This window comes from Drosophila melanogaster, chromosome 2R (genome assembly GCF_000001215.4).
Source record: "Drosophila melanogaster chromosome 2R".
In the NCBI taxonomy this organism is placed as follows: Eukaryota; Metazoa; Arthropoda; class Insecta; order Diptera; family Drosophilidae; genus Drosophila; species Drosophila melanogaster.
Window position 1 is genome coordinate 8,396,343 of NT_033778.4, and position 17,630 is coordinate 8,413,972.

Sequence of the window (17,630 nt, forward strand, 5' to 3'; positions counted from 1 at the left end):
TACAACTGAACAAATATTTAAATGATTGTAATAAAAAATACTATTTAAAAAATTAAAACAAACTTGGTTTTATTGAGTAACGAAATCAACGAATTTCCTAACAATATTTGGCAATATCACATAAGATAACTTCTTATATCCTTATTCCCTTAACGAAAATAAGTTAGGGGGATAGCTGAAATTAATCGGAAATGAAAATGGCAAGATATGGAATTAGCCTTGAAGAGCTAATCAGTCACTCAGCATGACTTCCAAGTTCTTTTGCTTCTGCCAAAAGCGGTACTCGATGAGGCCATATCTGTTGAAGTAAAGTTTACGAACATCAGTTAAAAATACGTGAAATTCAAACTGGAAACTCACCCCACGCAACCCACTAAAATAAAAATAATCAAAATCACCAATTTCGTGGAGGTGCAAAGCTGCGAACTGATGACGTAGCCGATAACAGAACCAGTGCTTTCCCACAGGCGGAAGTTGCTATAAGCGGCAATCAGATGGTTCGGAAACAGAATGCCATAAAAAGCTGTAAATACCAAAGCTTAATACCCAATCTTGGTGACAAACCTGAACCCGAGCTTCACTCACCATTGACCACAACCAGCCAGACTCCATCGCAGATGCCCCAAACCGCCGCAAAGGTGCAGTAGCTCATATAGTCGCCCTCTCGCGCTTCCCAGGTGTACATGTAGGTGAGCAGACAGAGGTTGACCACGGCACATAGTGCGGCCAGAGTGACCCGTCCAATGCGCTCCACCAGCGCGCCTGCGATCCCGGCAGCCACCGCATTCGCCACGCCAAAGCATATCATTGCGAACCCGATTCTAGAGATCCCCCATCCGCAGGCCACAAACGAACGGGTGAAGTCCACGGCCAGGAAGGCCTCCTCCAGCCCGATGAACATCGTGATGGGCAGCATCAGGATTTGGCGACGTTTGCGCAGAAGATTTATGGTCACCGTGAGGAGCTTTAGCCCCGACATCCCGTCGCCAGTGTCTCCGCGCTTTACTCCATAGCTGTGGATCATTAATTGGAGAAAATGTGTTAGAGATCGCAAGCTTATATTACATATTTAAATATTTAAACATTCGAAAAATCGAAAAATCTTAATTTAGCGAATAAATATCAATATATAAATATTATTATTAGTCCTTGAAAGACTAGGTGATTCAAGTTTGGAAGGAAGCTATATATTTTCAAGCCAGTATTACTGTATAACTAATTAATATTTCAATTTGATCAGTTAAATAAAACAGAATCATTCGTTTACTTACCGTTTGAGGGAGCTCACGCCGAAGATCATCATGACCACCGCCGCTGCCATGCAGGTGAGGAAGATGGAGTTGAGCAGCTGGATCTGCTCCGGAGCTGGGGGCACTAGGTTTGGATTGGCCTCTGCTCCCACTCCGGGACAGAAACGGGCCCCGCAGAGTTCGGCCACCCTGTTTCTCTCCAGTTCCCGCTGCACCTCCAGCTCGAAAGAATCATTTGCCGCGGATTGGGCAGCAGGGGCACTCAGGGTTAGAACCGAGGAGGATATGAGGTTGCCCCACACCTGGGCCATCTGGTAGAAGATGAAGAACAGGCCGAAGAACTTGACGGTGTTCACATCCTTACGCGACTTGTTGCCCCGCACCTGGGTAAGTGCCTCGGAGACGGTGGATAGGTAGGTGCACTTGGAGCACCACAATGGCCCGCCACCGAAACCCACCATCAGGGCCGCCGGGATTAGGGTCTCGAACCGTGGGTAAAACTGGGCGGCTATGTAGGGCATGTAGGCGAAGAGGGCCAGCGCCATGGTCAACCGGCAACCGAACCATCTGTTGATGAAACAAGCACATGGAAAAGTAGAAAAATAGGAAACACAGAGGATGGGTGAGCGCCGAGTGGCAAGTGGCACATGCTTAGCAGGCGGTCATTTATTTCGGCATTCGGCATTCCACAGTCTTCGGGTGGAGACGTGTTTCTTTCAAGCTACGAATAGCAAGTTCTAAAAACTACAACAGTATAGTGAAAGTTAAACACAAAGTGTAAAGTGCAGTTTGCACAACTAACAATTATTGACTATAGTAATTATTTACTAAAATAAATAATTATTCCATATTGTTCTGGTAATTGTTATATGTGGACTTAGAACAATGAATCAAAACGACATACGTTCTCAGCGACAATGTGAACAAGACGAGCGCCGGCTCTCTTTACAACGCAACAATGCATACTTTTCTTTCGTCTCACCGCAAATCGGTGATCGAGCAACCTCACCTTCAACTAACTCGAAACTTTTGCCCTCAGCGAACGACAGACCGCGTTCTTGCTCTCCCTCTCTGCCTGCTTCGGCTCACAAGTCGTGGAGCGAAGAGACCGCCTCTCCTACCCCGCTCCTCTCGCAGCGCCAAACGACCGTCCCGGGTAACTGTAACACTGCAATAACGAGTGCAGTGACCTCACTGGCAACTGCCACAACATCAACTTCGTCAGCGGCCCAACTAATTATCGCTGTGCCAGCTGTAAATAATTCAGCAGCACTGACCGTTTGCAACAACAATAATGCACGTAAAGAAGAATCAAAACAAAAGCAGAAGTCGATTTCGACTGTGCAGACTGGCATGGATCGCTACATCCAAATCAAGAGAAAGCTCAGCCCTCAAAACAATAAGGCAGGTAATCAACCCAAAATCAATCGAACCAACAACGGCAATGAAAACTCTGCAGTAAATAATTCAAACCGATATGCTATCTTGGCTGATTCTGCGACCGAACAACCCAACGAAAAAACGGTAGGGGAACCAAAAAAGACCAGGCCTCCACCAATTTTCATACGAGAACAAAGTACAAATGCACTTGTAAATAAACTCGTTGCTTTGATTGGTGACAGCAAGTTCCACATTATCCCACTTAAAAAAGGAAATATTCATGAAATAAAACTACAGATCCAAACAGAAGCAGACCACCGTATAGTGACTAAATACCTAAATGATGCTGGTAAAAACTACTACACATACCAATTAAAAAGTTGCAAAGGGCTACAGGTAGTACTTAAGGGCATTGAAGCAACAGTGACACCAGCTGAGATAATTGAGGCTCTGAAGGCCAAAAACTTTTCTGCAAAGACAGCTATTAATATTTTAAACAAAGACAAAGTTCCGCAGCCACTATTCAAAATAGAACTCGAACCAGAGCTCCAGGCACTAAAGAAAAACGAAGTGCACCCAATATACAATTTACAGTACTTGCTACATCGGAGGATCACCGTGGAGGAGCCGCACAAACGTATCAATCCAGTTCAATGTACTAATTGCCAAGAATACGGCCACACCAAGGCATACTGCACCCTTAAGTCCGTATGTGTTGTCTGTAGCGAACCTCATACTACCGCAAACTGCCCCAAAAACAAGGACGATAAGTCTGTGAAGAAATGCAGTAACTGCGGGGAAAAACATACTGCAAACTACAGAGGCTGTGTGGTGTACAAAGAATTGAAGAGCCGCCTAAACAAACGTATTGCCACAGCACATACATACAACAAAGTCAATTTCTACTCTCCGCAACCGATTTTTCAACCACCCCTAACTGTCCCAAGCACTACTCCAACAATTTCTTTCGCTAGCGCCCTAAAATCCGGACTAGAAGTGCCCGCCCCACCGACAAGAACTGCTCATTCCGAACATACACCGACAAACATCCAACAAACACAACAAAGTGGCATCGAAGCTATGATGCTATCCCTACAGCAAAGCATGAAAGACTTCATGACGTTCATGCAAAATACTTTGCAAGAGCTCATGAAAAACCAAAATATCCTGATTCAACTTCTTGTATCTTCAAAATCCCCATAATGGCTTCCCTACGGATATCTCTGTGGAACGCAAATGGCGTTTCACGGCATACACAAGAGCTCACACAGTTCATTTACGAAAAAAACATCGACGTAATGCTACTATCAGAAACGCACCTCACAAACAAAAACAATTTTCATATACCAGGATACTTGTTCTATGGTACAAATCATCCAGATGGTAAAGCTCATGGAGGCACTGGAATACTCATCAGAAATCGCATAAAACACCACCACTTAAACAATTTTGACAAAAACTACTTACAATCTACGTCCATAGCCTTACAACTCAACAATGGTTCAACGACTCTAGCCGCAGTCTACTGCCCACCGCGCTTTCCAATCTCTGAGGATCAATTCATGGAATTCTTTAACACACTAGGTGACAGGTTCATCGCAGCGGGTGACTATAACGCCAAGCACACCCATTGGGGATCTCGACTTGTGTCGCCAAAGGGTAAGCAATTGTACAATGCGCTTACGAAGCCAGAAAACAAGCTAGACTATGTATCCCCGGGTAAGCCTACATACTGGCCAGCAGACCCAAGAAAAATCCCAGACCTGATCGATTTTGCAATTACTAAACATGTCCCCCGCAACATGGTCACCGCCGAAGCACTAGCAGACTTATCATCAGATCACTCACCTGTTTTTCTAAATATGCTAACTCGCCCCCACATCGTCGACCCACCGTATAGACTCACAAATTTTAGAACAAACTGGCCAAGGTATCAAAAGTATGTCTGTTCACACATAGAACTAACGACGGCATTATCTACAAAGGAGGATATAGACAAGTCAACGGAAACTCTTGAAAACATTTTAGTTTCGGCTGCAAAGGCTTCAACCCCGCCAGTGACGTATGCAAAACCAAACTACATCAAAACTAATCGCGAAATCGAGCGGCTGGTATTAGATAAACGACGCCTACGAAGGGATTGGCAGTCTAATAGATCACCAATTACTAAGCACATGCTTAAGATAGCCACACGCAGGCTTACCAATGCTCTCAAACAAGAGGAAAAAAACAGCCAACGTTCATATATCGAGCAACTCTCTCCCACCAGCACTAAGTACCCTCTTTGGAGAGCTCACAGAAACCTAAAGACTCCAATAGCGCCAATTATGCCACTACGAAGTCCCTCTGGCACCTGGTTTCGAAGTGATGAAGAAAGAGCCAGTGCTTTCGCTGACCATTTACAAAATGTATTCCGACCAAATCCCTCTACCAACACATTTATTCTCCCTCCTTTAATAGCAGCCAATCTAGATCCTCAAGAACCCTTTGAATTCCGACCATGTGAACTAGCAAAGGTTATCAAAGAGCAACTGAACCCAAGAAAATCGCCTGGCTACGACCTAATAACTCCAAGAATGCTCATTGAACTCCCAAAGTGTGCTATTCTTCACATCTGCCTGTTGTTCAACGCAATCGCCAAGCTTGGATACTTCCCTCAAAAATGGAAAAAGTCGACCATAGTAATGATTCCAAAGCCAGGAAAAGATAAAACGCAGCCATCATCATATAGACCGATAAGCTTACTAACATGTCTTTCAAAGCTGTTTGAAAAAATGCTACTCCTTCGGATTAGCCCTCATCTTAGAATAAACAACACACTTCCAACACATCAATTTGGCTTTAGAGAAAAACATGGAACCATCGAACAGGTCAACCGAATCACGTCAGAAATTCGTACTGCTTTTGAACATCGAGAATACTGCACAGCCATTTTTCTAGACGTCGCGCAGGCATTTGACAGAGTGTGGCTCGATGGACTTTTGTTTAAAATAATCAAGCTGTTGCCCCAAAACACACATAAGCTACTGAAGTCATACCTATATAACAGAGTGTTTGCAATAAGATGCGATACAAGCACTTCACGCGATTGCGCAATCGAAGCTGGAGTGCCGCAAGGCAGTGTACTGGGTCCAATCTTATACACCCTGTATACGGCGGATTTCCCCATAGACTACAATCTAACAACCTCCACGTTCGCTGATGATACCGCGATACTCAGTCGCTCGAAATGCCCAATAAAAGCCACGGCACTCCTATCCCGACACTTAACATCTGTAGAACGATGGCTTGCCGACTGGAGAATTTCAATAAATGTTCAAAAATGCAAGCAGGTTACCTTTACCTTAAACAAACAAACATGCCCACCACTGGTCTTGAATAACATATGCATTCCACAAGCCGACGAGGTAACATATCTGGGAGTTCATCTGGACAGGCGGCTCACTTGGCGCAAACATATAGAAGCCAAATCGAAACATCTTAAACTTAAAGCAAGGAACCTCCACTGGCTCATAAATGCTCGCTCTCCACTTAGTCTGGAGTTCAAAGCTCTTCTATACAACTCCGTCTTAAAACCTATCTGGACTTATGGCTCCGAGCTGTGGGGCAACGCATCCAGAAGTAACATAGACATTATTCAGCGAGCACAGTCAAGAATTCTGAGAATTATCACTGGAGCGCCGTGGTACCTTCGGAACGAAAACATACACAGAGACCTAAAAATCAAATTAGTAATCGAAGTAATAGCTGAGAAAAAAACGAAGTATAACGAAAAGCTGACCACCCATACAAATCCCCTCGCAAGAAAACTAATCCGAGTATGCAGTCAAAGCCGGCTGCACCGCAACGACCTCCCAGCCCAGCAATAAACTTATTAGGGCATTAATGAAAAAAAAAAAACTATCACTAAGTGAAAGTTAATTAAGTTAGATTAAGATTTGAACACTTATTGTTAGTCTCTTAACACAAAGGGAAGATTCAATAAATAATAAAAATTAAAAAAAAAAAAAAAATTTATTTCGGGGACCAAGGCCATAAATCTAAATAAATCGAGTTAACTGATTAAAGTTGCCTGAGCCAGCAGTTCGTGCCTCGAATAAGCCAAGTGAAGCGGGGCTCGCTATAAATTAGCGATTTGTTTAAATGTCAGACGTCGGTGGCTATCCGGCCGCCCCGATTTGGGATACATTCGGGAACAGGGACGGCGGCACAAGGACCTGTGATAATCCAAGGACTTCCTGTTGACATTTTTACAGCCAAATGCGCTCGGAGTCACACATTTCGGGGCGTCTGCTGACTGCGCTTTCGCCGTTGTCACATCTGCATAAAATCCCCATAAAAACACCACCAGACAATCACCGAAACTTTTATGGCATGCCACACGTCGCGAGATGAGCCTCATCCACTCGCGATGCCCACGAAATGCGAAACAAAATTATGGCAATTTTGCTAAGAGTACTCTTTCGATTGTTTCCTAAGCCCATCATCTTCTGAAACACATTCAGCTTCGGTCTTTGGCCCATTGTAAATTCATCGAAGATGGCATTGTTCAGTGTATGTTATTCATGAGATAATATGATATTTCGCCTCACTATTTGAGATCTCTATCTTCTTGCTTCAAAGCCTTTTACTATGATGTTCTCAAGATGTGTTAATTATTCTTTCAGTGTGCCGTTCTGTTTACTCTGTAGAATATATATTAACTTGATATAAACCGATTTGTCTCTGCTGAGGTGTCTAGGTCTGTTGGAGTCACTAGGTTTCTACATAGTTAAGAGGTGTTTTGCTATTTTGTCAATGAATTATGAACAATCCATATATCAAATGATGGGCAATTTACCCGTATTTAACACTGAAAACATAACCCAAATATTTTTTTTATGTGTGTGCCTTCTCGTACCCACCATTGTCCACTCACCTTATCACGGTCATCGGCAGGAAGATGTTGGACAGTATCAGCGAGCCGTAGATGACGGCAAGCGTGGTGGTGCCCAGGGCCTTATCCGCGTTCACCGAGCTCTGCAGATTCGATGTGCCGTGGAAGGCCGTGAAGTGAATCATGAAAGCCAGGCCTATCACGACCACGTTCTTGGTGATGATGAAGCGCTCGGCCGGCTCGTAATGGCGCTGATTGACTTTGTTGTCCCCGTTCGGAGCAGTTGTTGTCCCGGGTGAGCTACCACCAGTGCCAGTGCCGTTACCGTGGACATTGCCATGTGCAACACTGTGCTCCAGCGCCAGCTCCTCGTTGTTGGCGTCCGACGTGTCACTGGGGTAAACCATGTCCAGTTCGGGGTCAGGGGTCAGCAGGCCCTGTAGAACACAATAGCGGTCATTTGGTATTCTGTTAGCTGAATTCCAGCTGAATGCAGACAAGTAGAGAAGGATGTCCAGGGACATGGTCTTTTAAGGATCGACAATTGAGATATAAAAATGAAAGCAGATGGTGCACGCTGCACGCTAGATATCTGTTCTGTAGGACAGTGAGTTATGGTTTCTCAAGTGCTCTAGCTACTAGTATTTGTGTTATTAATTTCATTTTCCTAAATAAACTCAAAAGTAAGTTGTAAGGAACCCAGCTAATATAAGCCCGTTTAACGTTGGTTGACTTTGTTGTTCCTACTAGTTTAAGTTCAGGAAGCGAATGTAAAACGATTTGAACATTTAGCAGTTTTACAGATAGTCAATGCTACTGATTTTATATTTATTGATTAACATAATATGATACAGTCGCTAGACTTCTGCAATCGATGCTCTACATCGATTTGTATAATCATTTATACGTTTTAAATTGCGCTTTGTTGGCTGAAACAGAACTGGGTTATTGAGACGAGAATATTTCGCATTCAGAACCTCTGATATGCCAATTTCTAACCCATTCGAGTACAAAAACGAGCCCTTCGAAGCCCCGCTGCTTTGATTGCTCACTCAAGTCCACAGAATCAGCTTTAAGTTATTCATATCGCCTTTCGTCTCGGCCATACATTTTCGGAGCTTTGGGTTTTGCAATAAGCCCGCTTGCGAAGCGCCAGCCACGCCCACACACATATCCCGAAAAGTCTCGGGGATGCTTTTGCCTCAAGGACACTCTCGCAACTTATAATCCTTTGGGCACCCTCACAGCACGAACCCCGTCTGACATCCAGGAATTTATGCCTGTCTACGCCCCGAACTGTGGGTGTGTGGAATGCCCAAAAACGTTTCACTGACTTTGTTTGTATTTGATTTTGGCCCTGCCAACGACACTTTATGAAATTTTACACCTTTGATACGATGTTAAAGGCTTGTTTGCCAACTTCTGAGTGGCTGCACAGCTGCACAGCCGCCCACCCGCACCCCCTGGCAATTGTCTTGTCTTAATGTAAATCGCTGGTGGTACACTAAACCGATTGAAACGTTAACCCCCCTCCGCGGGGCTTTAAGTGGAAATTGATTTTGCATACCTTGCGGCGTTCCGTGGAGCGTGGCCAAATTAATTGGCCAAAAGTTGACTTCGTCATTAGCCCAACCATCAATTTGAAAAGGCCCCGACCATCGAAATCGGAGCCGTAAATCAGAGAGAAACAATTACCAGAGTACTAGCGAAAACATTCATCATACGCAGTGTGGGACGAACACCATTGGCTTGCATGCATAATTGGCCAGTGTCAAGTGCACTTCCCCATAACTCAAGTCCGAAATCAGAGGGACATGCAGATTCGGCACTGTCTTTATCAGCTGGCCAGCAGACAGGGAAGTGACTTACAATTTAGAACATGGCCCACAAAAAGTGAACTCTCAATGGCTTGTTGACAGCTTAAAGGGAAGGGGTGCTCCAATAGAATGCTTCACCTAATGCTGGGTCAACGAGGAGCATCATCGTTCATCATCTAAATGAAAATCTGGCATAATCATCAAAATGGGCGCAGCCGAAATGACCAGCCATTTGTTTTTTATGCACACCACCCTCCGCAACGCCACTCCATACCTTCAAAGGACTACAGCATTAAACAGAACCAGGCCCCAGGACATGACGTTGGCTCGTTAAAGGCCATTCCGGCTTTATATAAAATGCGAAAGAGTCCACTGGGCAGGGCCTGATAACAATGATTCTGTTCGGTTTTATGCTGCCGACCAGTAATTTAGTTAAATTATTGCCCGACAGACGACAGACAGTCACTCAGTGGCGGTGAAATGGGTGCGAAATTAAATATACATATTTACATTTGAAGTGTATGGATGCTAGCACATAAATCTCCGCTGAAAACTTCAATTTGCATTTCCTCAACTTTGTTTCACATTTGTTTAGATTTGATAAATCGACTTCGGCATATGCTGAGGTTCTTGTTTACACAAAAAAGGAGCAACGACTCCCCACGCACCTTGCGCCCATCCAAAACTAATCAATCACCGCCCCAAAAAAAAAGGGAAAATTCGCATACATGCTGTGGACTTGGGCCAAACAAATAGATTGACTTATGGCGCTGACACACAGCAAATAAATACGGCCGAAGCCGAGTCCTGGCCGGAACAACTTGGCACTTAGCCGCACATGTTGGCCTCGTCAGGCATTAATGCCTCGCAATTAACTTTAGATCAATTATGTGGCTGCGGAGTCTGGAGTTTTGCCTGTTAATTAGGCAGCAAGCCGGCCAAAACGGCCAAATGAGTGTTTTTCCACAGGAATAGAGGCAAACTTGACTAGGCAGCAGAACAGCCGGGAACCTTTGACACTCGTCCAAATCAAATCCTGTGTTCGGCGAGAACAATGGATGGTGGCAATGCTGTGACAGCCTTGATTTGATGCTGTCTCGAACTATATGATTCCGCCGACATCCGCGGCAATAGGTTTGAATACAATGCAGTATCCAGTCCCTTTGACAGTCGGCACACTACCTGGCCTTTATGGCGCCGTCAAAGGGTTAACAATGCAGCGGATCCACGGGATGCGAAACTATTGTGGCATTCGAATTTTATGCCCCTTGGCAAAGCTTTGCATCGTGCAACAAAGCAGCCGAAAATGTGAAGAGCGCCATGTAGTTTGCCTGATGGAGTAAAATCTACCACGTGGCCAGGGATAAAACACAATATTATTCCTGGGCCATCACGGTAGGTATATAAATCTCGCCTTGCCGCCGGCCAGGAAGTATTTTTATGGCCCACTTATGAGCTAGGGAATAACTGGTTTATGGCCAGTGAGTGAGGCCTAGCTATGGCGAAAAACGAAATTTAATTCGGTAAAAACTGCTTAAACGTCGTATCTCTGCAGGGATAATGAGCAATCATGGCAATGCCAGATCCGTCGTCGATTGGATCTGAATGAAATTAATCCAACTCCCACTCAGCCTAATCTCTGATTCTCGTTCTTGATTCATTCACTGCCAGGCAGCAATTCCTTTCGACCATAATCACGGGCTTCGGGGAAGTGAAAACAATGGACCTGGGCCATTTTACTGATTACACTGAATAGGATATAATTCAGGTTACTGGTTCGTTGATGATGGCCAACTTAGTTGCTTTAGGCGAGTGGGTTCTTTAAATTCGATTAAATACCCCATTCACCAGCATGTCAATTATAAATGTATAATGCCATCAGGCCCCGCAGGATTTTTTATGGGAACCTGAAACCCGGAAAACCCCAAACCCCGCCACTAAACGATGCCCCAGTTATTTCGACGCGACACTGGTTTTATGTGGACGAGTGCGTCAAAAGTTTGGCCTAAAATTTCGGCCATATAAAAATAAGCACAGCGGCGTAATGCAAACGTAAACGTTTTCATTACTCCAGCGGAAGTTCGGGACCAATAAAAATGACAATAATAACATCGTATCGTAGGTGGGCTGAGTTGGCCACCCCTCCCGACCATATTTACGTACATACATATATCCGACCCTGTTCAATCAAATCATTTCTACTTTCACTTTAATAACGCAACATGGCCGTGATTCGTTAACCTCACAGTTCTGTTAAAATTTCCCCTGTTCGGCACAGTCGCCGCTTAACAGCGTAAGAGAGTCCCCGGTTAACAGAAGCAAAGAGAACACGAGTTAAAAAATAAAGCATGGTAAAAATAAATTAAACTTTGATTTTAAAGAGTTGAGACAGACTTTTAAAGCCCTTAATTTGTCTTTGAATTCGACTTAAGCCAATTTATCAGACTACCAACACAAGGGAAGTTTGACAAAAAAAAAGTGTAAAGTTCTGGCTCTGTTGAATATCGCTTGATGGGAATATTGGCGCATCCATCACTTTGATTGATGGTCAATGAGATAATTTTAGCCTGCACAGAAATTGAAAATAAATATGCAGTCTATAATTGGTAAATTTCAAGGATCTGTCGCTTAGATAGTCATATAAATGTTAACATGTTAAAAAATGTTATGTTATAACATGTTATAAAATTGCTTAAATAATATTAAATGGCCAACGAGTGTACTAGAAACAATAATGGCTTAAGTAGCAGCATTTTCCAAAACTTTGGAGCCGAATGAGTCCTGATCCTGCCCAAGCTCTTTCCTCACAGCTGCAACATTGTGGCTACGTTTATGCAGCTGGCTGAAGCTTAGGTGCCTTTGCCATCGCCGCCCCAACTAATTTCCACGCTTTACTGCCGACAAGATGCAGCAACAATGTGCGAAACACAAAAGCGGAGGAGCCAGGAGCCAGAAGCCAGGTGGGGAGCACTCATAACGCAGCTCCAAAGTGCACGGAAACGGAAATGAAGTGGCACACACACTCCCAGCCGCCCCGGTTATGTGGCCAATTCTACGGGGCTAAATGTCAAGTCCTGACCCGCTGATGCACTTGCTGGCTCCCTACTGCCAGCTACGACAATCTTTAAATATTTATTCACTTTTCATCGGTGGGACGCTTGGGACTGCGTGTTTGCCGCTCATTTCCGCTCTGCCACCTCCTAGCCGCCTCCCCGCCGCACCTCTCCCGCATTTCCGCCCTTTTCCGGTTGCCTTGTCTTTTGGCGCAGTGTGCGGTGCATTTTCCGTTCGCCCACTGCACTTAATGTGTGTGTGCACTTGTTGATGTACTCGATTTTCCACTTTTCCGGCAGTTGCGTTTGAGGGCGTATGCTTAACTTTGTAATCAAGTGTAAATAGTTTGCTTTTTTGGGCCAGCATGTATGGAAATCGAATTACGGAAATCTGAGCATTCATTTTTGTGCAAAGCCCGGCAGCTTAAGCCTTTAATGCACTAAGTTGGACCTGGTAATCAAAACAAATAACCGAAGTGTAGATTATCTTTTTTATATGTAAAATCGGACCAACAAAAATCATTTAATTGTGTTTAAAAATACTGCCAACAAATGATTTGAATACTGAGAGATGTTTTTGAAAGTTGGTTCGCCTAGACAAGGTCTTTATTTGTCTACCTAGCATCTCAAAGCATATGTATTATGAATATAGATTCCAAGCTCGAACAGATGCCATTGTGACCTATTTGATTAACCATTCTGACTATAATTTATTGTCTTCCGGACTGAAAGGAAGGCTATCTGGATTCCATTTCCCATAACTCTGCAATGCAACTAATACTGAACTGAACTGAACTTCAGAAGCAGCCTAATGGAAATTCTTTGCTAGTGGTTGAGATGCCAGCAAACAACCACGAACACGACATCGAATGGGGCAGAATGCTTATGGAAGGGTTGGGTTCCGTATTAATGGTAAAATATGCACGATCAACATGGAATGCATGGGAAGTGCTGCTGGCTCTTGATGATGCAATTTTCTCTATGATTTCCACTAACTCCGCTCGTACCCCGACACGCTCACGTTTCGCTGGTCGGACTTAACTCGATGTTATGGCGCCAGCTACGTACTTAGTTTGCGAATTATGCAATTTATGCCAACGGAGCACAAAGGCCCTTCCCCGAACGACATTCATCATAATTTATTTAACTAACAAAACGATAACACAAATAGGTGCCACATGCTGAACGCTGAACGCTGAACGCTGAAATCGCTGATGAGCGAAGTTGCACTAGTTGGCAGAAGCTGCATTGTCTGGTTACCAACAATCAGTTGCAGTAATGCGTGGAATCACCCACTTCCACCCACTTCCGCCCACGCATCGTGTGTGCTTGCAGCGCAATTTCACGCTTCCGCCGAGCATTTTTATAAGTTTTCCGCCCAGGACAAAGAAAATTAAAAAAAAAAAATTGGAGGGAATCGCGGTACTGCGCTTTCTCAAAACCGGCTGTTGTTCTATATTCCAATTACTGCGGAATGCAATTATTTAGTTTTATTTGCTTTGAATTAGGAGGGGCTAATTAGAGTCCAAGCATATGCACTCTTAAATCAAGGATTGAAGCTACTATTCGGCAATAACCTTTTAAAGAACACGTGCTCAAAAAACTATAAGTTCAAACGATACCTTGTGGCGGTTAAGGTTTTGACCAGTTTCCGGTTTTCAATTTATTTTATTATTCAGCCGAATCTACATAGCTAGCGGAAAATGGGTTGGACATGCACTCTCATTTCTCAGCCGCATTTCAATTAAATTAAAAGGTAATTTCTATAGATATGCGTATTTGCGTTCAATGTTTTCCCTTTCGCAAAAGGGCTTTTGCCTCCGGGCCCGCTTTAATTCGTTAAAAAAATGTTTGACCACCATGGAAAATGGCCGGAGAATCGAAGTGTGGGTGGGAAAAGATAGTCAAGGTGGAAGCCAATGAAATACACATGTGGTTAATTACGGCCGAAGGAACTGGCTCGTATCCTGCTGGCATAATTAATTAAAAATGGAATCTCGTTGGCCTTCATTCTTCCCGAAGACGAATATGAAAATCAAACATTTAAAAAACATAAGCCATTCAATGGATTCAAATAGCAGCGATTGAATTCATTTGACAAACAAGTGTACGCATTCTGGCTTAATTGAGTTCACACATATTCCATATTGGGCATCCCTTAGTCGCTACACCTGACTGATTAATTTTTTCAATCAATATTTGATGGAAATTTCTTATTGACTGTTCACTTTATGACTTTTAATTAAGCTTCGTGTCGAGCTTTTCACATTTATTTGCAATATGTCTGCTATTCGATTTTTAAATGCAAAAACCGCGATAGAGTAAAAATTACCACCTACAACGACACTGCGATGGGCACTAGATGTGGCAAAGTTTACCTGAATTGAATATTTCTTTACAATCTTGACAGCCCAAAAAAGGAAATTTGAATGGCTTTTAGAAACAGGTGTCCGTTAGAGCTGATCGGATTGAAGTGAACCGTTTACGAGCGCAATTAAAACTAAACTAAAATGTCGGACCGCGAACTTCTAAATATGAAATGGAATGGAAATGAAATGAATGCGACGGCAGCAACAGGTTTGAGCTCTCCGCTCTCGGTTTGATGGCGCTGGATTTGCATAAATCCGACATTTCAGATGTTTCTGATCGCCTCCAATATCAGCATCCGAGGCTTATTTTGTGGCAGTTAAAGAAACGTGACGCCGGCGGAGGCGTGTCAAGGTTCTAATTCCGATGCCCACTTGGCCACAAATCTGCGGTTGACCACCAGGTGGCGTGGCATCTTCACTTGGCAGAATCTCAATAATTATTATTAATCATACGCCGCGTACTTCGCCGCCAACTCAACTTACCCACTGATTCATGTCGAGCTAATGAACCTTGCTTGCTTGTCGAGGAAGTGTAATGAACGACAAACACTGGCGATTCGATTTAGATAGTCGCTTGTCTTTGGGCAGTTACATTAATTAACTTTTCATCGAGTTGTGACCGCCGAGTGTGAAACAAGTGCCTGTGGCAGTTGTTATTAATGTGGTCCAAAATGAACTGAAAGTGGATGTGAATGCGTCGAACTCTCGCCTCAATTAGACCGAATTTCCCACCCGATAAGGTGCGATAAGAGAACATTGTGTCGCAAGAGGTTGGAGATAAAATGTTAGAAGCTTCCCCGGCAATCAATCATTCGCAGTCGAGAACCATTTCGACTGTACTAATTTGTGCAAGATTACATGCAAATAATTGTAACCATGATTAATGCGAATTATACCTAAACCGCAGAGTGTCAATTAGTTGAGTCCCGAAATGGCACTCAGATTTGAGTCGCGGGAATCGGGGGAAGTTCCACACGTAAATTCCCTCCATTCGGTGCGTCACCAACTAAAACGGGTTTAAAATCTGTTTCTGTTTCTGTTTTTGTTTATTCTGGCCGGCTGCCCTGCAAACCGTCGAGTAAGTGATACACTCGATTTTAAATCGATCCCACACCCGAATCGGTGTTTTGCATAAGCCGCTTATGAGCTCGCAGCCAGAAAACCGAAATTCAAACATCAGCTCGACTTGTGGTCCAATGCGCTTGTGGCCAATTCACTTGGCCAATGGATTTGGTCAAGTATTAGAGTCACGTACTCGAACTCCAGTTGCCTGACACCTTTCACTCGACCACCGGCTATATTTCTGCGCTTTTAGTTCGAAAATCTGTCTCAGGGTCACTCAATTCCGCACCTTTTTCTCCGCCCAACTGAGTTGACACTTTTGCCATCTGAATTGTGGAGGTAAATTTTGCCATTAGCTGTCAGCTGAATCGACTTTGGTTTTTGAGGCTGTTGACTTTGATGGCGCTGCATGAAATGACATTTCGCCCAATTAATATGCGTGTTTAAATTTAGCACGTTTTATAAACGACTCATCTATTTTGGCATGCTAGATGTCCTGTAGCAAGCTTAGCAAGTAATAATAAAATGTAGATTCTGAATATTTTACCCAATTACCATTACCATTGAATGTTTTATGTAAATCCATTATTAGTCTTACTAATTCGTTGAACAACACAATTTCTCATATGACCGACCGCCTGGTAAATTTCATTATTAATATAGCGCTCGCTTCCAAATCACTGAATAATTACGCTGGCAGTTCAACAATGCTCGCTGCAATTAGAGTAAACGCTAAATACTACTCCAACATAATATTGTTGCAGCTGTTTATCCGGTGCATTCGTTTATTTAGTTCGATACAATCAATGAAACGAATTAATGGTTTATTTTTACACCACTTGCATTCTACTTATTCTGCTGTTTATTTTGTGCCTGATTAAACTAATTGAATAGTCCATCAACATAACAACCCACTTCCTTAGACTCGTAGCGATTATGATTTTTCATGCCCCACATTTATGATGTCTTTTTTTTTTTAATTTTACTTGCTTGACTTACAATGTAGCACAGTAAAGGACACTTAAGTTTGATATTTGAGAATAAAGAAGAATACCTCAAAAGTTTACTTCACTTAGTTTGTAAATATTGAAATTTAAGCCGATTGATTTCCGAATTAATATTACCAACATTTCGAACAGTATAAATGATTAACATAACATCCACATTGTAGAGCTTTTAAGCCAATACGCAAACCATCATTTGGGACAATCGTGACAAGATACACATCCGTAGAAATCAGAATGGCACCGCCCGACATCCTTTGAAAGCAGGACGGCAACTTCGGAAACACTCAAAAGTGATTAATTTTCAAAATGCGATGAAAGTTACTTAAAATTTCAACAAAATTCACACCACTAATGAATGGCACCTTCTTTGGGAACTTAGCTTAATAAAGGGAGCATAATGAGGGAGCCAATGATCTACGTTTCAACAAGACATCTTAATCTTGGCTTAATAATAATTAATAAGGTCTAGGTATAAGTTGGTTTCGAACAATTGGGAGTGCAACTGTTGAACATTTCAAGTCTTATTTGAAAATGTTTAGCCTTTGTAGTTCAATTATAACGTGCCTAAGCAATTAGGCATTAAATTAAACAAACATTTTGTTAAATCAAATTTACATTTTTGAAGTCTAAAGCGAACACATCCGAAGGCTCGAAGGAGCAGCAAATTAAAACAATTACCAAATTACTTGAGCTGGAATAATATGGTACACGTATGAGTAAACAAGCAGGTTAATTACAATACCATAAAGCCAGATTGAAATAATGTTCGTCGAAAATGGAGACCAACGGCTGAATATTTGAAAATGAATTTATTTT

General features: G+C 43.0%; 1 protein-coding gene across 2 annotated transcripts, besides 1 other annotated feature; it reads right to left on the reverse strand.

Annotated features, from left to right (window-relative positions):
- Positions 1-54: 54 nt before the first annotated feature.
- Positions 55-15,425, reverse strand: CG2121 (uncharacterized protein). 2 transcript variants are annotated; one of them, NM_001144146.2, is made up of 6 exons: positions 15,229-15,425; positions 7,549-7,943; positions 1,272-1,817; positions 586-1,013; positions 361-523; positions 55-298 (listed from the first exon to the last, which is right to left on the reverse strand). In NM_001144146.2, the coding sequence occupies exons 1-6, from the start codon at positions 15,238-15,240 to the stop codon at positions 232-234; spliced, it is 1,611 nt and encodes a 536-aa protein (NP_001137618.1). In that variant the 5' UTR covers positions 15,241-15,425; the 3' UTR covers positions 55-231. The 2 variants fall into 2 exon arrangements, with proteins under 2 accessions (NP_001137618.1, NP_610378.1); NM_136534.3 differs by lacking the exon at positions 15,229-15,425 and adding an exon at positions 14,755-14,888.
- Positions 1,926-6,643: a mobile genetic element.
- Positions 15,426-17,630: the final 2,205 nt, after the last annotated feature.